This window comes from Colobus angolensis, unplaced genomic scaffold (genome assembly GCF_000951035.1).
Source record: "Colobus angolensis palliatus isolate OR3802 unplaced genomic scaffold, Cang.pa_1.0 Scaffold53, whole genome shotgun sequence".
NCBI classification, from domain to species: domain Eukaryota; kingdom Metazoa; phylum Chordata; class Mammalia; order Primates; family Cercopithecidae; genus Colobus; species Colobus angolensis.
The window spans coordinates 3009770-3035717 of record NW_012118821.1 but is presented as its reverse complement, the minus strand read 5'-3'; the positions used below and the strand labels follow the sequence as shown (position 1 = coordinate 3035717).

General features: G+C 42.1%; 1 protein-coding gene across 1 annotated transcript in view; it reads right to left on the bottom strand.

Annotated features, from left to right (window-relative positions):
• Nucleotides 1-2206: 2206 nt before the first annotated feature.
• NOL10 (nucleolar protein 10) overlaps nt 2207-25948 on the bottom strand; it is a 95121-nt gene continuing 71379 nt past the window's right edge. The window contains exons 13-16 of the mRNA XM_011960976.1: nt 19858-20031; nt 19322-19569; nt 8316-8418; nt 2207-2747 (exon numbers count right to left, since the gene is read on the bottom strand). Coding sequence (XP_011816366.1) covers nt 2628-2747; nt 8316-8418; nt 19322-19569; nt 19858-20031 — 645 coding nt within the window. The 3' untranslated portion in view covers nt 2207-2627. The remainder of the gene's footprint in view (nt 2748-8315; nt 8419-19321; nt 19570-19857; nt 20032-25948) is intronic.

Sequence of the window (25948 nt, the reverse complement as noted above, 5' to 3'; positions counted from 1 at the left end):
CAAGATTCACAGAGATTAAGGGAACAGTCAAAAGACACAGAACTAGTAGGCAACAGACCTGGAATTCGACCCTGTGTCAGGGTGGTTCCAATCCAAGCTCTTTCTACTACACTGCCAGCCTCCCAGGTCCCGGAAGTGATCCTGGCCCTCCTACTCTACCCTGATGGCCTGATCGCCTGGCGTGCTGAGAGCACCGGGTGAACAGAGCACTGCTGCCTGTGGAATCTGGCCCTGCGGAATACTGGCTCCCCACAGAACTAGGAGGCCCTCCACGAAGGAAGGAAAAGAGGGGCCTCGGAAAGCCAGGAGTAGACGTGACAGAGCCTGACCTCAGGAAACAGGCCAAGGGCATAAACATCCAACCCCTAGGGACATTCCAGCCAGCAAAGTGTCCCTCTCTAAATTTGTAAAACCCCCCATCCCTAAGGGAGGCAGCGTGGAAACAGAAGAGAAGGCAACAGGAAGCTGCAGCTCCTTCCCTTTGAGAAGAGGTGGACACTGAGCAAGAGTTTAGGGGGAAAGAAGCTGAGAAAGGACAGCACCGGTCCAGCGGTTGGACCAGCTGGAGGACTCCCTGGCACCATAGCACAAACGGGGCTGGCTGCCCCAGGAACAAGAACACACACACACACCCCACCCTCCACACACCTTTTTTCTGGAAACAGACCTCATTTCTCCAACCACAGAAGTGGACACATGGCCGAATTGTTCCCTGCCTTGGGAACAAGCCAATCTGCACAGAAGCAGAAGCGGCACAGACAGCAGAGGCAGGGGAAGGGAAACATATTGGGAAAAGAGAACAGGGGAAGCCTGAAGAGAGAAGGAACAATGGTGAGACAGCAGAAGGAAGGCGGGAGTAGGGGAAGGAGAGAGAGAGAGAAGAGGGAAACAGAGACAGAGTATGCATGACTAGAGAGCTAGCTGAGTGAACGTGGAGCCCTGGATCTAGGTGTTCCTGAGGCCAGTTCCATGTCCCAAGCATGGTTATGTCAATTAATGCATTCTGTCTCTTGGCTTACGACATCAGAAGTTAGGCTGTATCATTTACAGTCCAAAGAGTTACTATTTCAGTTGTACATAAAGACCCTTAAAAATTTATAAAGGCACCTCCAAAATCACATCAATGCTGGAAAAACTAAGGAAACTAAAGTTGGTCTCTTTTTTCTTTTTTTGAGACCCGGGTCTTGCTCTGTCGCCCAGGCTAGCCTCAACTTCTCAGGCTCAAGCAACCCACCTCAGCCTCCTCAGTAGCTGGGACTACAAGTGCACACCACCGTTCGTCTAATTAAAAAAATTTTCTTGGAGTCTTTCTCAAAGAAGCTATTCAAATGAAAGTATATTTATTTTTATACATGTTTCCTCCAGTAAGTTTATGTTTGACTGTACATAAGAAACAGGAAAAAAAAACAACAACCTGTAATTAAACTGGTGCCAAGATTAACCAGCAGCCTCCACTGCTAGTTTCCCATTATTACAGGTTGGGTATCCCTTATCTGAAATGCTTGGGAGCAGAAGTCTTTTAGACTTTGGATTTTTTTTGTGTTTTGGAATATTTGTATTATATTCACTAGGCAAGTATCCCAAATCTGAAAATCCAAAACCTGAAAAGCTCTAATGAGCATTTTCCTCCAATGTCATGTCAGTGCTCAATATGGTTTTGCCCTGTGTCCCCACACAAATCTCATGTCAAATTGCAATCTCCGGTGCTGGAGGAGGGGCCTGGAGGGAGCTGACTGAATAATGGAGCCGGACCTTCCCCTTGTTATTCTGTGCTAGTGAGTTCTTGGAGATCTGGTGTTTGAAAGTGTGTACTATCTCCCCCTTTGCCCTCTTCCCCCAGCTCTAGCCATGTAGGACATGCCTGCTGGTGCTTCACCTTCCGCCACGATAGTAAGCTTCCCGGGGCCTCCAGAGCCATGCTTCCTGTACCACCTGCAGAACTGTGAGTCAATTAAACCTTTTTTCTGTACTTATACATTGCCCAGTTTCAGGTAGTTCTTTCTAGCAGGGCAAGAACAGATAAATACAGTGCTCAAACAGTTCTAGATTTTTGGATTTGGGACACTCTCAACCTGCACCATTAGATTATACTCTCTTGGTATAAATTATTTAAAAACAAATCCCAAACTAGTACATAAACAAGCCAAACAAACCTATCAACATACACTTATAAACACAAACACAGGCAACACACAGACACCAGGTCAAACAGGGATGGTATTTCCGGATGGTTTAATCATGAATGGCAGTAGGCAGTGTAGGAACAAAGTTCCTAGAGCACGATAAATCTTGGCTTCTAGCACAGGATAAACTTTTCATTTCATGGTGTACATTTCACAATATTAAAAAAACCCCAACCTGGTCTACATGATTAAAACCACGGGGAAAGGACAATGTTTCCAGGAGCAATTGACTTGCAAGCACACCTTTGGGGCTATGTGGTGGCCATTGGCAGCTTCAAAGTCCAATCCACAAAGCACAGGTTTTCAAATCTTTACCTCCGTGTACAAGAATGTACATGGAACTTTAAAAACGTGTGTTCCCTTATCTGTGTTGAACACTCTTAATGACGATCAGTTTGGGGGAGACGTACCCCTCCCTAATCACAGGTAGGATCACTTCCCAAATCAATGAAACGACCGTCCTCTTTTGTGTCTTGACTTCAGGTGTCCGGCTGAACGACTGAGTCTTTTCCTTTCTTGTCGATGCAGTTTCTCAGCCTCCTGTTGCTTCTTCTGCTGTTCAGACTAAATGAGAAAATTAAATGAGTGGAGGGAAACAGAGAAAATGCTATACCTCTTTTCTGGTAACCGTGAGGATGCCAACAGTACTGCCACCAATCTCAGGCCTGCTGCCAGGAGAAACGCTGCCCACAGGCTCCAGGTGACATGGTGGGGCTGCCTGGACCCTGCTCTGACAAATGCTACCCTGGCAGAAACAGCAGGACCAAGGCCAACTTTCACCATCAATGCAAAAGCAGAAATTCTGAACCCCAGGCAAGAGAAGGGTCCTGAGAGACCAGTCTACTACAAAGTAGGAGACTGGTTTTTCAACCAACACACTCACGACCACTGTGTTGTTTTAAAAGAGCCTACAAAAGAGCCACCTTGAAGATGATATCACTTACAGAGTGTCCACTTTCCTTTTAGAGATCTTTGTTTACAAACTAGAGCCATTCGTTTATTCCCATGTTTTTAAAAACAAAAGAAAAAAATACTTAAATGTACTAAAAGTACATTATTAAAACACTCATTCATAGAACTTGCTCCCAAGAATTTTTCGCTGTTCCCCAAAACTCTACCTCTCCTTCCTTAAAAGCAGCAAACTGCTCTCATTAATCACTGATGAAAGCTAGGCAGACGATGCCCAAGTTCACAGCTGCAGTAAGCATGTGGACTCCCGGGCTGACTGCTGGAAAGGTGCTCACTTTTGTTCTCAATGCTCATTGGCTCACATGGGAGCTGGAACTCCTCCCTACCCATCCCTAGCTCCAAATGGTTTAACTACTTTCAGCAGAAATCCTTAGAAGATTATCAACGCAGAAGCCACAACAAAGTAAGAGTTATACAGTTTTAAAAACACATTTGATGGTTTTGAAAATACAAACTCCTGAATGTAAAGCTCAAAAAAAAAAAAAAAATTCTTAGTGGTGGAACTGCAACAGATGGTAAACTGAGAAAGCACTGTCAGGGGCCTCAGTTGACAAAGTGGAAAAGCATTGCCTTATGGACACCCAGGGAACCTGCTTCACTGGGATCTGCATTTTCTTTTTCATTTTTTGAGATGGAGTCCCGCTCTGTTGCCAGGCTGGAGTGCAATGGCACACTCTCAGCTCACTGCAACCTCCGCCTCCCGATTCAAGTGATTCCCCTGCCTCAGCCTCCAGAGTAGCTGGGACTACAGGTGACCACGCCTGGCTAGTTTCTTTCTTTTTTTTTTTTTTTTTCTGAGACGGAGTCTCCCTCTGTCACCCAGGCTGGAGTGCAGTGGCCAACAGGCTCTGCCTCCCGGGTTCACGCCATTCTCCTGCCTCAGCCTCCCGAGTAGCTGGGACTACAGGCGCCCGCCACCATGCCCGGCTATATTTTTGTATTTTTAGTAGAGATGGGCTTTCCCCGTGTTGTCCAGGATGGTCTCAATCTCTTGACCTCGTGATCCACCCACCTCGGCCTCCCAAAGTGCTGGGATTTCAGGCGTGCACCACCACGCCTGGCCAGGATCTGTATTTTCTACACACCTAACACAAAACATGCATCTGTATGTTACCCTTGAGGAGAAAGTCTCCACATTCACCTCTTGTGGATATTTCCCAATCTTCTAAAATTAAACAGTTGAAAGTGAGAGAATAGTGGGGAAGGAAAGCAATTTGTAATGTCAAAAAAAAAAAAAAGATGCATTTCTCCTATTCTAAGAAGCTCTTAAACTGGGTTTCTGAATAATTCTTTAAGTCCCTTCTCTGATTATTACCATTCTTCAACTGTCTTCTCAAAGTAAATCCTGTCCTGTGTATTCTGAAGTGCGTCCCAAACTCCTCCACTGTGCTCTGTCTTGGAGGGCACCACCCGAGCCCAGGCTGCTGCCCGTCCTAACCACGGCCACCACGGAGCTGCCTTCCTTGTGCTCTGCTTCCTCTCAAATACCCCTTAAGGCAACTCTCCATGCAACAGCTGGAGGATTTAAAAAAAAAAAAATAGAAATACTATGTCAGTTCAGTCCTGTGCTTACTGAAACTGTGCAGAGTTTGTCCCTTTACCAAACAATCTCACAGCCCTCTGCTCACCTTTGAAGCACTTGCCACAGTTCTAATGACATAATTAGAGGTATATATAATTTTTACCCACTGTCTCTCTCTCCCAATAGACTGAGAACTGTGGTGGCAAGAGCCATGTCTGTCCCTAGCATGAAGCACAGGGCAGGCATCAATACACACGCATTAATGGAAAACTCAGAACTCCTAATACTCCCTAGCTGAGCAAGTGATGACATCACCAGGAGCCCTGTATAGTGAACCAATACCAGTTATTCAATATTTTGCTTCTTCATGTTAATCAGAATTTATTTAAAAAAGGTTTCTTCAGGCCAGATGTGGTGGCTCACGCCTGTAATCCCAGCACTTTGGGAGGCTGAGGCAGGCTGATCACAAGGTCAGGAGATCGAGACCATCCTGGCTAACACGGTGAAACCCCGTCTTTACTAAAAATACAAAAAATTAGCTGGGTGTGGTGGTGGGGGCCTGTAGTGCCAGCTACTTGGGAGGCTGAGGGAGGAGAATGGTGTGAACCCGGGAGGTGGAGCTTGTAGCAAGCTGAGATTGCACCACTGCACTCCAGCCTGGGAGACAGAGCGAGACTCTGTCTCGAAAAAAAGAAAGAAAAAAAAAGGAAAAGAAAAAGTTTCTTCATATAATTTTGGAAAATGATGTGCTAAATACAGATAAACAAGGTGTGTTGGAGCTTCTAAGTTAAGGCACCTTCATGAGTCTTCAACATGGAGGTTTTTTTCCCTTATCTGTCTGATAGCAAGAGTAATCTTCCAGGGTCACTATTTACATCTCCTAGAACACATGGTGGGAAGCTCTGCCAGACTTTCTCCACCAAGGTAGGAGCTTGGAGAGGAGCTTGTAAGCAGTGGCTATTGTTCTGCAGACAAATTTCCATGCAGAAAAAGGACGAGGACTAGCCTCTCTCTCACGGCTTCATCGGAAGGCCTTGCCGCCATGTGGCGGATCCAGGAGGATCTATGGGCCCGTTAGCGCTTCTCCCGGGTGCTCCTGCCTCCTCTTCCCTACTACTTCACCACAGCCTCCAGCACTCCTGTCACAGAGGGAGGAGAAGGACAGGTGCAGACAGGCACACTTGTATCAGCAACAGCCTCAGGCTTGATGAGGAACTGTACTAAATTGAATTTTAAAATTAGATTTGCGACCGAATCCCAGTTTTACCACTATACAATCTTAAACGACATTAAAGCATAGATTTTTTCTCTTAAATTTTACTGAAATTTTAGGAGATATACATGCAAATATGGGAAAAACTCAAGATTCTACCTGAGCATATCAAACATGCAGTATAAAAAGAGACTTCTATGAACAACTGCCTGAATAAGTAAAATTTACTGAAAACCTGAACTCAAGTAAAACTGAGATTTAATAATTAAAATGTTTATCAAGTAAGGAAATAAACACATCAAACATTAATTGACACATTCCTCAAAAACAGTTTCAAAGCCTCTGCCTGATTCAGTTATGAGGCCATAACTTAATTTAAGCAATTCTTAATACTTTTTTTGTAAACAAAAATATAATTTTGGAGCCATCTTATTTTCATTTTACTACAAATTTTAAACTGATCTTCAACTCAGTTCCTTCCAATGTAGAAAACAGTGGGAAAAGGCTTGTATTTTCAGGTTTCTGCAAAGTAGGTGCTCACTCAACCCAGCACAGGGGCCTCTGCAGGAGCTGAGGTGGCTGCGCTGCAGACCTGGGATCCTTCCAGGCTGTGCTGCTCCTGCCCCATTTAACATCATTTGAGTTTCAGAGGGAATCAAGGATTGCTTTAAGGTATAAAGAAAATTGATAAAAAATTAGAAAGAGGCACAATGAGGTCCCTCCGAATGTGTATTTGGCTGATATAAGTGATAAATGTAAGAGGGCAAATTTGCTCTCAGCAGACAGAATTAACTGAAAAACTTTTTGCACTTAGAATAATGAAGTTTTTTTAATTACTTGGCAAGCCTCCTGATGCAGGTTGGGAAAATTTTAGAGAAATCAGAGAGGAATAGGTACAGGATGTGACGAGGTGGTTCTCCAGAGATGATACACAAATGACCAATAAGCACATGATAAAATGCTCAACTCATTAGTCATTAGGGACCGCAAATCAAACAACACACCACTCACATCCACTAGCATGGCTATAATAAAGACGACAGACGGCAACAGGTTTGGTGTGGATGTGGAAAACCTGCAACCCTCATATGCTGCCTGGTGGGAACGTAAGACGGTGCAGCCACTTTGGAAAACGGTTAAAAAGTTAAATAGCTACGCTGTATGATGCAGCAATTCTGCTCCTAGGTATAGACCCAAGATAAATGAAAACACATGTTCATGAAAAAATTTACACATTCATTTTCATAGCAGATTATTAATCACTTCCCCCAAAAGAACACAATCCAAGTGTCCCTTAAAAAAGAATGAATAGCAAAACGTGTCATATACATACAATGGTATATTATTCAGCCATAAAAAGAAATGCAATTTCGATGCAAAGCTACACCATTGAATGAATAAACCTTGAAAACATTATGCTCAGTGAAAGAAGCCAGTTACGAAAGACTTCTCACATTGAATGATTCCATTTGTATGAAATGTCCAGAACAGGCAAAGCTATAGAGACAGGAAGTAGATTAGTGGTTGCCAGGGGCTGAGGGATGAAAATATGGGGGTAAATGCTAAAGGGTATAGGGCTTCTTTCTGGGGTGATGAAAATGTTCTGGAATTACATAGTGTGATGGTTGCCCAACTCAGTGAATACACTAAGAATCACTGAATTGTACACTTTAGAAGGAGCATATGGTCTGTGAATTATATCTCAATTTTAAAAAAGAATAATCTCCCTACTACTGCTTAGGAAAAAAGAAGGGATGAAATCTTTGTCATTCTATTTGGTGACTATATTGAAGAGGATTGACTATGAATGAGAAAAAATTTTTTTGAGAAATACAACTGGATCCAGTTAACAGTAAATATTTAAGCAGCTTACTCTCCCTACAATGTGTGACAGGCATTATTACCAGTGGCTAAAAAGATGGATCTTATAAATCAATTTAGGATAGGATGACCACCGGCAGAGGAATTTGTCTTCTAAAATGATAATATCTGGGGAAGATGGGTGTGACTGTCACGAGGTATCAGAACTCACCAATTCCCAGTCTTCTTCAAAGTCCACATACATGCAAGGTAGCCCTACATCCTTAGAGGGTCAGGATGGGACTTCTGCTTTACAAGCCACACCTCAGGCCACAGAGCGATCCAGAAACCAAGACAGCTGGTTCATCTCCAACAGAGCTAACTCCAGGGCCACTAAATCCCTGTCTCCCTTGGGACACCAGTGACACTCCTGGCTCTGCTGTAGTCACACACTGTGCTCTTGGCCTACCAGGGGCTCTGGTTGCAGGGAAAACGCTAGAACAGGGAACACAGCTTCCTCAATAGGGGAGAGGTGTGAGAAGGCTGGTCTTAGGACACACACACAAAATACTATTGAAAGCCTATTATTCTTTTGTGAATTAAAAAATAACAATAAAAGATAACTCACCCTCTTTAACGTGAATGTCAATTGTTTGCTGCCAACAGTGGTATCGGATATACTCAACGTCCCATTTTTTGCTTCAATTTTCAAACGATCTTCAAGGGTTTTGCTACGGGAAATTTAAAAGAATGCCACATTAATCAAAATTATGTTTTAATTTACTATTTGAAACAAGTTTTGATTAGAATTGATTGCGAAGAAAAATGTTTACACACGTAAATGAAAGTAACATTCACTTAAGACAATAAATTGAAAGAATTAGGTGCACTCAAATAGTCATTACTCATATTCCAGAGACAGACTATAAAACAATGGCTGGCAAAAACACCCACTAATTTAATATCTTAAGTGGCAGTATCAAACACTTCAATGCCTGCTACTTTTCTTACTAAAATCAATCATATTTCTGAAGACCAAATGCAAAGAGCAATCTACTTCTGAAGCCTGTAATTGATCATAATGGTCAATGGCATTTATGATATAATGATATATTTAAACAATACACAAATTAGGTATGTGAGTATAGGAATGAGCACAAATTAAGTCCTCCAGGTCAAGTCACAGAGAAGAGCTATGATCCTTCTTGTTTTTCCTTCACTCAGTCTTAACTCAGTAGACTGCAAGCCATCATCCCACAGCATGAACAGCTTGAAACATGAATCTATCTGATGACACTGAGAGAAAACAAAAGCAATTACCCTTTGGGTAATTCTACCTGATTCAGCTCTAGTCACTGCTATCTCTCCAGGTATCTTTCTTTCTAGTTTCTTACTTGACTTACTCTTTCTGACATACTTTCTCCCAAATTTAAATCTCATTTCTTGATCACATTTTCCAAATTTTTCCAGGCTCTCTTTATATAATCTGTGTCTCTGTTACAGTCTGCTGTGCCCTGCATTTCACTGTTATCTGTATAATGAACACAACCCCACTCTGCTTTCCAATAAAAAGGTTAAGTATGAATTTTGTACCCGTTATATGAAACTTCACTGCATGTTATAATAATTTTTTATTATAAACTAGAACACTGGCCCTTTTTGTTAACTTGGTTTAGAGGGAAATAAACTGAATTAAGCCTAATGATATATATTTTCAGTATGTTTAAACAGTTACTCTAACTTTTCTAGAAATGGCTAAAGCAATAGATTCTTATTCCCCTGATAAGACTGAGCGAGATGAGATGGAAGACAAAACAAAGAATATGGTTCTCTTCTATTCCGTTCCCTTCTCAAAAATAGTATACTGCATCTCCTGCCCTCCCTGCCCCAAATCACATTCAACGCAGCCCTTTAAAGTGAGGGCTAAGAAACCTGACTGAAGAAAAAAAAAAGGCTGAACTGTGTGAAAGGGTCTTCTTTTCCCTGAAATACGATCTTTGTAACTAACTACTGAGGAGAACACAGCTCCTAAATGATCCCCAAGACAAAGTGATCCTTCTTTGAAATTCTGAAGCTAATGTTTGATGTTCACACCATGAGAAATTTATCTCTAGTTTACAACTTGTAGTAATGTATTAAACATACCTTCTTTATATAATTTGAGACATAAAGTGGTTAGCATAAAAGTGGCACTCTTTTCTAAGCAATAATGTTATTAAGAAGCACTTTTAAAGTACTTTTCATCTTCAAAGTTCTTTATAGACTAACTAATTAATCCTTTCAACATCCCTGAGACAGAAGTATTTATCCTTTATAGATGGCAAAAAAGGGAGGTAAGATGTGAAATGACTTGCTGCAGGCCACGTAAGGATTCAGTTCTAAGCCGGATTCCAATTTCAGAATTGCTGGTTTCCAGGCGAGTGTCAAACCATACTTGATTTACACAGTTTTGTTCAGGAAACTTGTTCATTAAGTATTCTCAATGACAAGCTTCCACATGACAAACGGAATGAAATTAAGATTTAGGTTAGCTTTTTTTTTCTTCTAACAATTCAAAAGTAAAGTGTAAACGGACTGCAGTGTGCATGTGAATTATGTGAGCCTCAGCAAATTCCTCAACCTGCTCATTTCATTCTTCTTTCTTTTCATAGCTATAAACTCTGAAGTTTCAAAGTTAACAGGGCTGCTGTGCTAGGGAGTAGCCATTCGTTTATTCCTTTACTTTCTTCATAAACTTGCTTTCACTTAAACAAAAAAAAGTTAACAGGAATTCCGAATAACTATATAACCACTGAGAGAAGATGGTATACAGAAAACACTAATTTAGGAAGAAAAAGACTTTTCCAGTCAATTGTGGGCAATTATTACTCTGTTAAGAATGACCTTACTTCCTCCATGATAGGGCATACACATTCTGGGGTTTCTCTCAATGTACTTTCAATGTGCACTTGTAAAAACTTGTTCTGTCTAGGCTATTTGGAAAGACAAGCTGAGTTTTGGAACAAGCCATGGCAGAAGATCAGACACAGAGACCATGTGTGGAGCTTTCTACATTAAAGAAGTTCTACTTCCTTCCCTTTGAAAGTCAGTTTACTGAAAGCGTTTGCTAACCAGCAGTTCCACAGCCTGCTTCTTGAGTGTGACTTTGGTCAGAGATGACCTAAGTAGACACTGCTGTAGGAACACCTGAAAACTCCTTATTGAACAGAAAAACAAAAGGCAGAACATCACACTGCATACGCTTCTCAGCATGTTTCTTCCAGGACACTGGCAGGTGGCAGAGGAGGACTGCAGAACTGGCCTTCCCCTCCCCCTCCTCTGCCCTCCCCCACACCCCGCCCCTACTTCTTTTCCCTGCCTAGGCTTTACTTTAGGTCTGACGGCCATGGGGGACTTTTTCATTGGTTTATAGTAAAGGATTCTAGGGAAAATCTAATTGGAACAAGTAGATAAAAACAATCCCCAAACCTGTGATTGCTAAGAAAACAGATACAGGCTTTACAATGTTAAAAGTGGGTAGAATTACTCAGTATAGAATGCAGAAAGCTCCCAGGGGAAGAAACGAGATTATTAGTATATTTATCTTAAAATAAAAAGGAAAGTGGGCAGAAACTACAAGGAAGAAAATCAAATTAAATATTTAGATGCACCAGGAAGGCTGACTGGATTTACTTTGGGGTTTTGAAATACAAACACACGTGCACACACACATATTTAATTAAAACTTCATGCTCCTCAGATGAGAGGTTTTGAATCCCGCTGCAGGGAAGGGGCAGTGTGGGGGGTGGGGGTCATATTCATAAAGGCATGTGCTTCAGGACAGAATTGAGAAGAGTTAATTAACTCTAATTAAAGGAGCCCCCGCTCCACAGTCTATACCGGAGGGAATAAATTAGAAAACGGAGAAAGAATCCGCAGATAAAGGATTAAATATTTTTTAAATTTAAGTACTTTGCTTTAAATAACTACCTCGGATAGATATTTACATATGCCATAAAGTTTACTAAAAACTTTATTTGAATGCTTTCTGTTTCCACGTATTGCTTCAAAGGCCCTATTTCAAGAGACTGAAACTCAGGCAATCATTAAATCTGATGCCTCTTCTATAGGCATAATGGATTTAAAAGATTCCTAATGTCCGCCGATGCTGGGGTGTGGGGAAACAGGTGCTCTGGCCAGAGTGCAAAGTGCTCAAGCCTTTTTGGAGGGTGATCTGGCAGTCTCTATCACAACCCCTGCTGATCCAGCAAACTCCTATTAGGAATATACTCTAAAGAAATACTTGTCCGTGTGCGTACATATTTGTGACTGTGAAAAGGGTAAAAGAAAAAGCAGCAACCTAAACACCCACAGTTAGAGGAACAGTTACATAAATGACAGCACATCCACTTTATGAAATATTTATGCAGCCAGAAGGTAAGCCTACTGTACTTATAAAGAAACATTTCCAAGACTTGCTGTTAAATGAAAAGAGCAAGTTAAACAGTATAATTAGGCTGGGCACAGTGGCTCATGCCTGCAATTCCAGCACTTTGGGAGGCTGAGGCAGGAGGATGTCATGAGGCCAGAAGTTCAAGACCAGTTCGGGCAACAAAATGAGACCCCAACTGGACAAAAAAATTTAACAATTAGCCGCATGCGGTGGCCTGTAGTCGCAGCTACTCAGGAGGGTGAGGTGGGAGGATCATTTGAGCCCAGCAGATCGAGGCTGCAGTGAACCATGATTGCGCCTCTGCACTCTAGCCTGGGCAACAGCATGAGACCCATCTCAAAAAATAACATAAAGAGTATGAACCATTCACGTTAAAGAAAAAAAGCTACAAGTATAGACCTGTGAGTGTGGACACATATAGGAGTGAATGTATTTCTTAAAGGCGAGAAGTATGGTGCGCACACAGCCATGACCTCAGGGAGGGCGGTGGGGGATAGGAGAGGCTTTAACCTTCAGTCCACACTCTTAAGTATTACAATGATAACATGCCTACATAGTACTGAGGACATATTCATTGAGTAATACAAGATTCTCTTTTTAAAAATGTAAGTCTGGAATTTAATTACTTCCCAGATTAGATTTTTAAATGCTTATATTAAAACAAAGCTGCATTACCTCGGCTCTTATCCACTATCAGAGGAACGTGAGCTGAAGAGTAAAAACGTGCCATATTAACTAACAAAGTGGATAATGCTGCAGACATGATAAAAAGCCCACCCAAAGCTACCAAGCTACCCGGTGAAGAAGATGAGCTCCCCAAAGGCAGGAACTGTCTTAAACAATTTCTAGGACCTACCACAGGGCATATGAAACCATTCAAAGAATGCTTTCATAAATGGAACTGAAAGGCTGCCTGGAAGCTAGTATTGACTACCCAAGAAGAGAAGTTATCCCCATCTACTGAAATGTGGAGAGTTTTCATCCTAAGGACTCTCTTCTTCCACTGTTCACCAACGCACACAGCTCCACTCCTATACCTTGCAGGTCACGGCTGCTCCAGATACCAGAAAAGGCTGATGTGCCCAGATTCCTGAGGCCAACAAGCATGGTCTTCCCAATCTTTCTACCTCTAACCAGAATTATGTCCATGCATCTGGAGTTCTTTCCTCCGTGTCTCTGAGGATGCACACCTTGTCTTTTCTGAGGCTCTCCTTACCTGGTACTCGGGCCCACTACCACCTGGTTCCTTACCAGATGCTACTTTGTCAATTGACTCAATTCTCTCAATTCCTTACTATCCCCTTTCTGTGGCTGAGTCTTCTCTGCCTACTAACAAATCACGTCTCTCGAGTCTATAAACCGCTTCCCATCAAGTTATTGGCTTTCATCCCTTTCTTTCACCACCAAATTTCTTGAAAGACTTACCTACACTAACTGTTTATCATGTTTTCTATCTCCCAGTCACTCGTCTCTCTACTGCAGTTGGTCATTTGACGGGACTGAGAAACAGTGCCAGTGAGGCCAGCTGCATACTGGCCTTTTCCCAGCCTTCGTGCCTGGGCTTCTCTGCTCCGCTGGGTGTCAGGACCACTCCCTTGCCTGAGACACGCTCCAGGTTTGGTCCTTGCCAGTTTTCCTCTCAGCTTGTTACTGCCCATCTTCTTCTTTGTCTGCTTTCTAACAGAATTCTTAGTCCTAGGCAATCAGTACATCTGTGAAGTCTCTAAAATTCTATGCAAATACATCACAAGCATTTGTAATTTTCTCTAGAGAGGTGTATGGTATGGATTTTATCACAGATTCAAGTAAAATATTCGTTTTTCCCCAAGCTTCCATTCTTAGCCCTAATCTTACTCTACACAATGATAGTAAATCTCTTTTTATTCATGATCTTGACCACACAATAAAGGCTGGTATCTCTCAAACTGACATCTCCAGCCTCCTCTTCCTGGGCCTGATGGGCATTGCCATTGATTTACTGAATGTGACACAGAAGACGCATGGGCTCCATTTATTTAACGTGCACAAAACCCAGCTCATTACTTTTAGCCCTAAACCTACTCTGCATTCTGCATTTTTTACCTCAAGGGCAACATTGCTAGACATCTCCACATCATCCCTGACTATTCCCTTCTCCTTTGATATGATCAGGAACCGACGGTGGAGTTCGTGCCCATTTTTCTTTCTCACTCTTAGTCTTCTGGTCTGTCTGCTCCTCTCCACCCCATTATTCAGGCCTGTGGCCCTTCTAACTGGGACGATTCTAATAGTTTGAGAGCTGGTCTCTGGGTGTCCAGCTTCTCCGCACATTGTCTTTCTAAAATGGAGATATTTTGCTAATGGGTTTCTGGGATTAGGGACTTTTTATGCCTATGCTTTTATTTGCTATAACAAACATGTACTGCTTTTATTATAAAAGTATTTATAATACTAGGGGAGGGGTTGGAATAGATTTGATCCCATTCATCTAGGCTGTTCAGATTGTGGCTTTCCAGTGCTTGCTCAGCCACCCCTTCAGGCACCCAGTGCTCTGGCTGCAGGAAGGCACCCCCCACCCTTCGCACGGCCCGCCTGTGGCTGCGCTGTGCCTCTGCCAGGAATGCTATCTTTCCCACCAGCCCTGAGTGCTCCACTCTGCATCTTTCCACAACCAGTTTCCATATGACTTCAAGGCCCCCCAAATTCAGCTCCTTCTTTCTTATGCTTCTTTCCCATGAATGCTTCAGGTACACAGGCCATGTCTTTCTTTCCATCGCCTGGGTCTAGAATGCGGGTCTGCTCGCACTGAGCAGTTGATAAATGCTTGATGAATGGGTGGTGGAGAGGCTGATAAGTGGATGAACAGACTCACAAACAACGTTAGCACACTGTAAGGCATAAAAATACATGTCAACAGACACACGTTTATCTAAAGCCATATGACCACACCAAGCAACGCAGACAGCTCGCTCAAGTCTCCAGTTACCATTCATGATCCACCTTTCCCTTTATAGAAACAGTTTTAAAGCTGGGCAAGTCCAAGTCAAAATTTAAATAGAACACATTCAATCTGATGTTGTCTCTTGTTGACTGGCTTGCGGTAACTTGCAGAATAAACATACAGAGTCACTTTAGTTCTCTGAAGGATCATGGTTTAATGCTTCACTAAATACTCATGTAAATATTATCACTTATATAGTTCTCAAAAAGGATGTTTAACTTGGTGATATTTAACTTAGTAAGAATGTTTAACTTGGTGATATTTAACTTAGTAAGAATGTTTAACTTGTTGATATTTAACTTAGTAAGAATGTTTAACTTGGTGATATTTAACTTAGAATGTTTAACTACAGTTTATTCACATCGCTATGGTTTATTCTTAGATATAAATTTTTATTCCCTTTGTTTTTTACTTCCATTTCCTACTACAGCCCCCAGGCAAAAGGAAGAATGTTAGAGAGATTAGTCAGACCGCCTACCCCCAAATCACAGCCTCCTGTTGCCGTGGTCACACTCAAAACAACTGCCCCCAGATTTTCCTGGTCAATGGCTATGGGGAAAATGAGTCCTTTCTCAGCAGATTTTGAAAGAGTAACTTCTGCGTTGTCTGCTGTGTTGTCACGGCAAAGAAGATTCAACTTTCAGCAAGTATTTCTCAAGTGCCCACTCTATTCTAAGTACTTAATCAAGAACCAGAGATAAAGCAGTAAATAGAGCAAGACAAACACAGCATATACTCAGCAAATAAATTTAATCCACAGAACCAGAACAGCACAAACCAAGCAGGACTCCCAATAAAACACCTACACATAACAGCTGTATAAAAAGTGAGGCTGCACACACTGCTGGAGAATGTAAAATGGTACAGCCTGTGGACAAGTTTGCCGGTTTCTGAAAAGGCTAAACGTAAGAGTTACTATATGACCAGCAATTTCTTCCAATTCTTACACATAGATGAAAACATGCAAAACACATGTAAAACTGTATAAACCAATGTTCATAGCAGCATTATTCTTAACAGCCAAAAAGTGGAAACTACCCACGTGTCCATCAACTGACGAAGGAATACAGAAACTGGTCTACACATACACCGCAATATTACTTGGTAATAAAAACAAATGGAGTGGAGTTGTCCCTTGGTATCCGCTGGGGAATTGGTTCCAGGACCTCCCTTGGATACTAAAATCCATGGATGTTCAAGTCATATAAAATGGTGTGGTTACTTCCATATAACCTGTGCACATCTTCTCCTATATGTTAAATTATCTCTAGATTACTTATAATACCTAATACAATGTAAATGCTACATGCATAGTTTTTATACTACTGTTTAGGGAATAAAGTCAAGAAAAAAGTCCGTACATGTTCAGTACAGTTACAAATTTTTTCTGAATATTTTCAACCCATATTGGTTGAATCTATGGATGAGGAACCCTCAGATACAGAGGGCCGACTATATCAATAGATGCTACAACACAGATGAACATTAAAGACACTGTGCTAAGAGAAAGAGGCCAGCCACAAAAGGCCACACATCGTACAGTTCCTTTTACATGAGATGTCAGAATAGGCAAATCGATAGAGACAGAAAAGTAAACTACTGGCTGCCTCAGGATGGGATATGGGGTGATGTGGGGTGACTGCCCATGAGGCATGGGGTTTCCTTTTGGGGTGATGGTAATGTTCTAAAATTATGGTGATGGTTCCAGAACTCTGTGAATATACTAAAAACCAGTGAACTGCATGCTTTTAGTAGATTAATTGTATGTTACATAAATTATATCTCAAGAATGTTATTTTAAAAAGTGAGGTTGGTCAGTAAAGAAAACATCTTCAAAAGCTATCAAGAACACTAGAGTTGACCCTCGAACGACATGGGTTTGAACTGTACTGCTCCACTTACACACAGTTTTTCCAATAAAACTTAACACCATTACTTGCCTCCCCTGCCTCCCTTCCACTTCCTCCTGTTCTGTCTTTGCCCCTGAGACAGGAAGACCAATCCCTCTTCTTCTTCCTCCTCAGACTATTCCACATGAAGACAACAAGGATGAAGACCCTTACAATGATCCTCTCCCACCTAATGAATAGTAAATATATTTTCCTTTCCTTATGATTTTCTTAATAACATTTTCTTTCCTCCAACTTATCTTATTGTATGAGTACAGTATACGATACATGGAACATACAAAATACGTGGCAATTGACCCCTGACTGTTAAAAATTCTGGTCACCAGTAGGCTATTACTAACATTTTCGGGGATATTCTAGGATCTAAGTCACCAGGAAGGTTTAAAAAAAAAAAAAAAGTTTTCGAGAAATCAAAAGTTGTATGTGTTAGGTCTAGACTTTCTAGTGAAAATAAATAACACAAAAAGTTAAATGCATATATATATATATACATATATATATGTGTGTGTGTGTGTGTGAGTGTGTGTGTGTGTATATATATATATATATCTTCTTTTTTTTTGAGATGGAGTCTAGCACTGTTGCCAGACTGGAGTGCAATGGTGCGATCTTGGCTCACTGCAACTTCCGCCTCCCGGGTTCAAATAATTCTCCTGCCTCAGCCTCCTGAGTAGCTGGGACTACAGGCATGCACCACCACACCAGCTAATTTTTGTATTTTTAGTAGAGACAGCATTTCACCATGTTGGCCAGGATGGTCTCAATCTCCTGACCTCATGATCCGCCCACCTAGGCCTCCCAAAGTGCTAGCATTACAGGCGTGAGCCACCGTGCCCAGCCTAAATGCACATTTTTTTTTACTTTCCAGGGCATTGGCACTCCTAGCCCTCAAGTTGTCCAAGGGTCAACTCTACTAGCTTCTTTATTCATGGACATATCTTTTGTTAGTTCATCAGAACCAGAATTTTGAGGTGCTTCTGAATTCTAAATTGAAGGATTCATTACATCTGGTGTTGCAGATACTTGCTAGAAGATGGTGAAATAAAGATGAATAAAATACATCTCAACCCCAGAAACAATTCCACCAGTTCACTGATGTCCTCCCCATGCTTTTCCTCCTCCCACTTCGGAAAAAACACCTTCTCCTGCATGGAGAGCTGGGAGCTGGAGAAGTGCAAGGTACAGAAATGTACTGACCCCAAGCTAACACCTCGCCTATTCTGCCCAATCCTTCTGCTCCACCTCAAGACTGCTCCCTTGGCTCCCTAAACATTCCAGTTATTCTTTTAAGACATCTCCTGTGACTGTCTATCATATTCCAATCCTGTGCATCAATACTTTGCCTAGGAATTCTCAAAGCAGAGAATTGCATAATTTAGAGTTTATATACAACCTGGGCTTGACACCTGGCTTGTTCCTCATGCAGACTCCTGACAACTGAAAATTATTCAAATAAAACTATCTTTTCTGGGGAAGGTTAATTTTTTTGGAGTAGGGGTAAATATAACATAAAACTTACCATTTTATTCATTTTTAAGTAGACAGTTCAGCAGCATTAAGTACATTCACACTGTTGTACAACCACCACTACCAACTATTTCCAGCACATTTTCATAATCCAACCTGAAACTCTGTACCCATGAAACACTCGACAACCACCATTCTACTTTCTGCCTCTTTCTGCATATTTGCCTATTCTAGAATACCACTCTTTTTCATCTCTCAATTTTCCTGAAAAAGACTTAAAACTTCTGGCAAATTTTCCAAGTAACTTTTTCAATAACCAGGTAAAATGAGATGGGGTAAACATAACCGAGGTTCTAATTTTTTAAAATAACTTTGTGAAGAAGCAGAAAAGTTGTCATCTCCTAGCAACCACTGTCCAAAAGGCTTCAAACCACTGATCTGTAGGGCACAGAATAAGTATTTGTAGGTGAGGGAACCTCATGGGGAAAAAACAAGGACAAGGAAAGTGTGTGGCTTCTGCAGCTTAAAAGTGTTCCACTGATACTCATAAGGCTATCTCTACCCTGTATTTTACTGCATGTAAACTATACACCTCAAAAAGTTGTGACAAGCAAGTAAATCCCCTAGAGACCAATGTACTTCAACAGCAACACTCCCCTCAGGCCTCCTGTGTGCTTCCCTCACATCACCTCCCACACGGCCTTATCTCCCGCTTCCCTCGTCCCCTCCACCCTCTGCACCTCCATCATCCAAAGACAGAAATGTCATCTTTAGGGCAATGTGCCAGAGAGGAAAAGCAAGGGCTTGGCTACATGTCAACTGTGTGCTCAGGCAGTGCTACTCACTTCATCAGTTTCTGCTTTGTGGCAGAATCTTTGAAGCTTCTAAATTCTTCTCCTGCTTTGATCTCATAAAACTGGGGCTTTAGGACTGTCTGCTGGTCCTCCTTGAGTCGTTCCTGTCGCTTCACTTTTTCCTCCTGCTGGAGGAGTCTGCGTTGCTTCCTGACCTCTTCAACCCAGGCTTTTTCATCATCTGAACTCTCCGAACTTTCTGCATCACTCGGTTTTCCTTCCGGCTCTTCCTCCTCTTCCTGAGAATAAAAATAGTAAGCAGCAACTCCTTTCCCCCAGTCAAACACAGACCCCTTGTTTTCTCTGAAGCAGCAACTGGCCCATTAATGAGTGCCTAACAGCTACTCCACTGCATGTATCAGGAGAAATGCCTTTAATTAAATAAGTTAATACTCCTAAGCCCACTGTCAATCACTTAATATGGAATTAATTACATCTCAAGTATAATCGAAGACTCTTCTAACTTACAAAGAAAACATTATATTAAAGAAACAGTAGCAAATTCTAAATGATAAGGAGTACATTACTTTTTCACGCAGTTCTTGTTGCTCTAAGAGTCTTAGCTTCTTTTTCCTTTTTTCACTAATTTTTGAAACAAGTGGATTCAGAAGCCTAAATTCTTCACTCTCTTCATCTACTTGGAAGTCAGGGTTCTCAAACATAACTTTAAATCGATCATCAGTGAGAATACTAGGAAGACTCTATAAGGAGGAAAAAGTATGTAAAAATTTAAGTTAATATCTGATTAAAATTTGACCAGAAACATGGTTTTAAAACACTGATTCTCTTATAAATTAATAAGCGGCACGAGGCATACATTATTAACTCATTATGAAATTTCTTCCAGGACTTCCAATGTGCCCCTAGGTTTCAGCTGCCACCACCAAAAGAACATCTACTAATCTACTTTGCAGATGATCTACACCAGTTGGCCATTACACACAATGAGCTAAGAATGAGCCTTTTGGCTAACTTTATGCTTAATGCATTAGAAAGAATTTCTTCAATTAACATTTTAATGCAAAAAATACCTTTCAAGAAAATACGTAAGTTTTTAAAACATGGCTTTTATTATTTCTCAGAGACAGGATCTCACCCTGTCACCCAGGCTGGAGTGCAGTGGCACAATCACGGCTCACTGCAGCCCCAACCTCCTGGGCTCAAGTGATCCTGCCACCTCAGTCAGCCTCCCAAGTAGCTAGGACCAAAGGTGCACCACTGCACCTGGCTAATTTTTTATTTTTTGTAGAGATGGGTCTCACTACGTTGCCCAGGCTGGTCTTGAAGTCCCGGGCTCAAGCAGTTTCTGATGCCTTGGCCTCCCAAAGTACTGGGATTACAGGTGTAAGCCACTGTACCTGAAAACAGGGCTTTTAAACAAAGCTTAGTTACTACGCTGACTTAAAATAAGCAATTCTTTCAACTTCAGATTCCAAAACTGGGAGAGAAAGTATACAAAGTCAGTAACTCACATGGTGGGATGGAGGAAGCTGGTGATGTAAGTTTATCAATTCCAGCTGAGTTACTGGGAAACAGAAGGGACGTTTCCATCCCCTACAGGGTGGTTTCATCAATATTTCCCCTCAGGTCAACTAATTGTCGTCAAAGGATATTGTGTATCCTTCAGACACAAAAACTTTGGCTACTGAGACCCATTTAGATAGCTTGGGACTGACACTAAATTCCTTTTTATTTGTACCATTTTCAATGGAAAGTTTTCTAAAACTGTACTGTAAACTTACCTGTTCACTTAAGTAGATGACAGAGAATCTTACACATTTAGGACTGTCTTATCATTCCTTCTCTGCTATAGGCTTGGAAGCCAGATCAAACAGCCTACTTAGAATTGTTTGTCAATCAGACTAAACAGCCCTGAACACTGCTGGAAAAAGCTGACCTGTTTGTGATGGACTCTGACTCTGCTGAACAGACTACTTTACTATTTCTCCACTGTTGAGAGTAAGTAAGGTTGCAGGCAATTGAGTTCTGACTATTACTTGTGATACTGACAGACCTATACAAAAGTTTAATAAATCATAAGATATTAAGGAACTTGGCCTGTTTATTATTTGTATGTACCTAAAAACAGATAAACCCTTACCTAAAATTCTGAGATATTAAATGCAACAAGTCTTCCCTGATTAAACATCATTTCCAAGAAAGATTTAGGATGAAGGGAAAAAGAAAGGTAAGATTGGGTTCCTGATCCTAATCTAGTAAGGAAGAAAAAACACTGCAAACACATTTGCTACTAGGCCCCTTCTGAGGGCTGCTCGGTAACGCTGAAAGTGTCACAGGAGAGGACAGATAAAGGAATCCCAACAAAAGACACCCCAGGAGGGGCCTTGGGGGGTGTGGCATCAGGAAGGGGGCTTGAAAGATGAGGTTTCAACAAGTAGAAATCTGAAGAAACAGCATTTCCAGCCGACAGAAGTGGTGAATAGTCTGGTGACATAAGAATGATGCAATTTCAAAAACAATTTTTTGATCAGGCCATACTGTAAAGGATTTTAAATACCATGACTGTTATTTTGAAGATATAAGAGGAAACCACTAGCGAAGAGGAGGAGGGGGAGGAAGAAGAGGAAAAGGAAGAGAAACGAAGAAGGAGGGAGACAGGGAAGCAGGGAGGAAGGAGAAGATGGACGATCAACAGAAGTGTGCTTCAAGAATCTTCAGATGACAGAACTGTGCTTCTGGCCAGGTGGTGTTCACACCTGCAATCTCAGCACTTTGGGAGGCCAAGGTGGGAGGACTGCTTGAGGTCAGAAGTTCGAGATCAGCTTGGGCAACATGGTAAGACACTGTCTACACAAAATATAAAAAATTAGTCAGGCGTGGTGGTGTATGCCTGTAGTCCCAGCTACTTGGAAGGTCGAGGTAGGAGGATCGTGTGAGCCTGGGAAGTCAGGGCTGCAGTGAGCTGAGATCATGCCATGTACTCCAGCCTGGGTGACAGAGAGACCTTGTCACAAACAAACAAACAACCCAAAATTGTGCTTCAAGAGTCTGCAGCAGCATGATGTCTGACGGACTGCCGAGTAAGAAGTTAGCATCATGAGAAGACTAAGAAGCCATTTTAAGAAACTGGCGAGAGAGATGGTCTGAATTAGGGCAATGGGAACAGTTTTTAGGAAAGAATAATTGTGAAATACAGTTCTAAATTAGAATTCACAGATCCAGCTATGGAGATGGGAGGGTTAAGAATTAAAAACAGTTAGAAACCTCTCTCAAACATGTAGCTTAAGCAACCAGAAAGCTGGCAACACTGAGTTAGGATCCATCACTGGTAAGCATTAGGAAAAAACGCAGGGGTGGAGTAAAGGGGAAGAAATCATGCTCCATTTAGGGCTGCCTATGCCTGTGATACAGGGAGAAGAGCACCAGGATTCGGACGGACACCACTAGGTGCCTGGGAACTAGGCACCATGTCTCAGGAGAAAGAAGGGGGCTGTGATGCAAATTTTGGAGTTATCTGTAGGTATCGGATAGGTGATATTGTCAAAGATATTTTCAAATGAATACCTAACTGCCTATGACACATTTTCAGGTTAAAAAAACACCAAGGGCAAATATTTTCTTTTCATCTTACTATATTTATTAAAGTAATAGTCATATTTAATAAACAGATAAAATGTTACAAAGACTACGTATGTTGCTGGTATTAAGCTTTTTTCCTTAATTTAAAACAAATCAATTGTTTTGCCTAAAGACAAGTATGCTTTGGATGAACAACTATAAAATAAAACCTCTTCTGACCCATCTGTAAAAATATTTCCTTCAGGGTTTTTTCCTAGTCTGTCTGTTTTCACAGCTGTCTTAAGGAAAAAAGTAGGATAAGGTATAGCTATTAATGTTCTATAGGAGTTTACAAGTGTCTGGCTAGTGATTCATCCTATAAACGCCTGTCTACACATGCTCAACTTTACCATTAAAATACAGAAAACATTAAAGTACTGTCCATACCACAGTCCTACCTGGAAGAATGGTATCTGTCTACCTGAGTGGGATGCTACATAGTGACATACATGAAGAATGACTGCCATTTGAAACAAATTAGTTTTTTTTTTTTTCTTTTGAGATGGGGTCTTGCTCTGTCACCCCGACTGGAGTGCAGTGGTGTGATCTTGGCTCACTGCAACCTCTGTCTCGGGTTTAAGCGATTCTCCTGCCTCAGCCTCCTAAGTAGCTGGGATTATAGGCACGTGCCACCACAGCTGGCTAATTTTTGTATTTTTAGTGGAAACGGTGCTTCACCATGTCGTCAGGCTGGTCTCAAACTCCTGACCTGGTGATTTGCCCGCCTAGGCCTCCCAAAGTGCTGGGATTACAAGCGTGAGCCACCGCGCCCCAGCCAATCAAATTAGTTCATTCAATGCTATGATACCTATGAAGTTAGGCTGGTACAGACTTCTGAGTAAAGATGGTAGCTTGCACACTAGTATCTTCTTCTCATCTCTCCTAAAACCTCACTAGAACAACAGAAAAGGAGCTTTTTAAAAAGGACATAAACCTTAAAAGAAGGAAAGGAAATAGGGGTAATAAAAATTTGAGAGCCAGAAAGAAAGCCTATTTAAAATCACACCCCAGCTCTGGAAAGCCTGGTCCTGGCCCTTTCCCACTGAGGAGTTGTCTGGCTGGGGTTGGCACTGCAAGAGCAAGAGAGGTGTGCTGGCCACAAAGAGGGGAGGGCAAGGCTGGCACGTGGGGGTGAGGTGCCCTCTGAAACCCTCCAACCTCTTGTGACCTACGGTGGTCAGTTCTAGGAATGATGGTAGCCAGGCCTTTACCCCCAAGCAGGAGGACCTGACCAGCCAAGAGAAAGACTTAAGAGGCAATGACATGTGCAGCATCCTTCCCCAAACAGACAGTGTGGTCAAGTCACCACACAGGGACTGAGGGACCCTGTCCCCACCTAGAGTTTTCATTCACTTTTTAAACTCTTATTCCTCACTGCCAAAAAATAACTATGGATCATGGCAGGAAAAACTAATAGAAATTTTCTTTCAAGAAAATTCCCCAGCACTGAAGACCCAACTTCTAGACTGAGATGGGCTTGCAGCACAGTATAGTCGTTTTGGGTGAGGTTTCCCAGGACGCTTCCTCTTTCTGTTATTTTAGAGAAGCAACTCCTCTAGCAACTTCCCAAGGAAACACAGCATTTAAGGGGAATTGGCTGTTGTTGAGAACTTGCATGTCTGAAAATATTTACCATACCCTCACATGGACTGACTGCTTGTCTAGGCTGGAAACTGTATTTCTTCAGGAAACTGAAGGTTCTTGTAATTCTCTGTCCAACATGGGTTGAGGTGAACTGAATCCACAGGATAATAGTAAAGGGAGGTCCCAGGATTAGAAGGTGACCAGGCCAGAAAGGAATGGGGTAGAAAGTTCTAGAAGCAACTTCTTCAGGAAGGTAAATAAGTATAAGTCTAATCTAAATACCTCAAAATAAGACTTACAGAACTGGCACAAATTGGGGGTTGATTAGTGATAACTACATAGAAAACAAGCAAGAGAGACAATTATTAACTTCAAAGGACACAAAGATTAAATAAGAAATGCAGTCACAGATTACTACTGACTCAGCTGGAAATAGCACCTACATAGGCCAGGCATGGTAGCTCGTACCTGTAATCCCAGCACTTTGGGAGGCTGAGGTGGGAGGATCTCTTGAACTCAGGAGTTGGAGACCAGCTCAGGCAACACAGTGAGACCTCATCTCTACTAAAATATATACATACATATATATTAGCTGGGTGTGGTGTGCACCTGTAATCCCAGCTACCTGAGAGGCTGAGGTGGGAGGATCACTTAAGCCCAAGAGACTGAGGCTGCAGTAAGCTATGATTTTGCCACTGTACTCCAGCCTGGGTAATAGGCCCTGTCTCAAAAAAAACAAAAGTTACAACAATGTAATGCTGAATACCAACTTAATCAAAATCACAATATAGCTTCCTTGGAAAGGAAAGTTATCAAAAGATAATGCCTAACACTAAAATGTTAAGAGGGAGGGAGGGAAGGAGGGAGACAGAGAGAGACAGAGAGACGGATTCATACCAAAATAATCAGCGAAAAAGGCAAAAGTGGTTGTCTGAGGAGAGGTGAAAATGGAGGAAGGGGGAGGGAGGAAAAGGGGGGGACAATGGGATGGCCTACATTCCTAACAAACCTTGGAGAAATGTTTAGGTTTTTTTTGTTTTTGTTTTTGACAGAGTCTCACTCTGTTACTGGGCTGGAGTGCAGTGGCACGACCACGGCTAACTGCGGCCTTGCAGGGAGATCGTCCCACTTCAGCCTCCTGAGTAGCTGGGACCACAGGCATGCAACACCACACCCAGCTAATTTTTTGTAGAGATGCAGTTTCACCACGTTGCCCAGGCTGGTCTTGAACTCCTGGGTTCAAGTGATCCTCCCTGCCTTGGCCTCCCAAAGTGATGGCATTACAGAAATTTTATTTTATTTTTGAGACAGAGTCTTGCTCCGTGCCCCAGGCTGGAGTGCAGTGGCGCGATCTCGGCTCACTGCAAGCTCCGCCCCCCGGGTTCACACCATTCTCCTGCCTCAGCCTCCTGAGTAGCTGGGACTACAGGTGCCCGCCACCATGCCCAGCTAGTT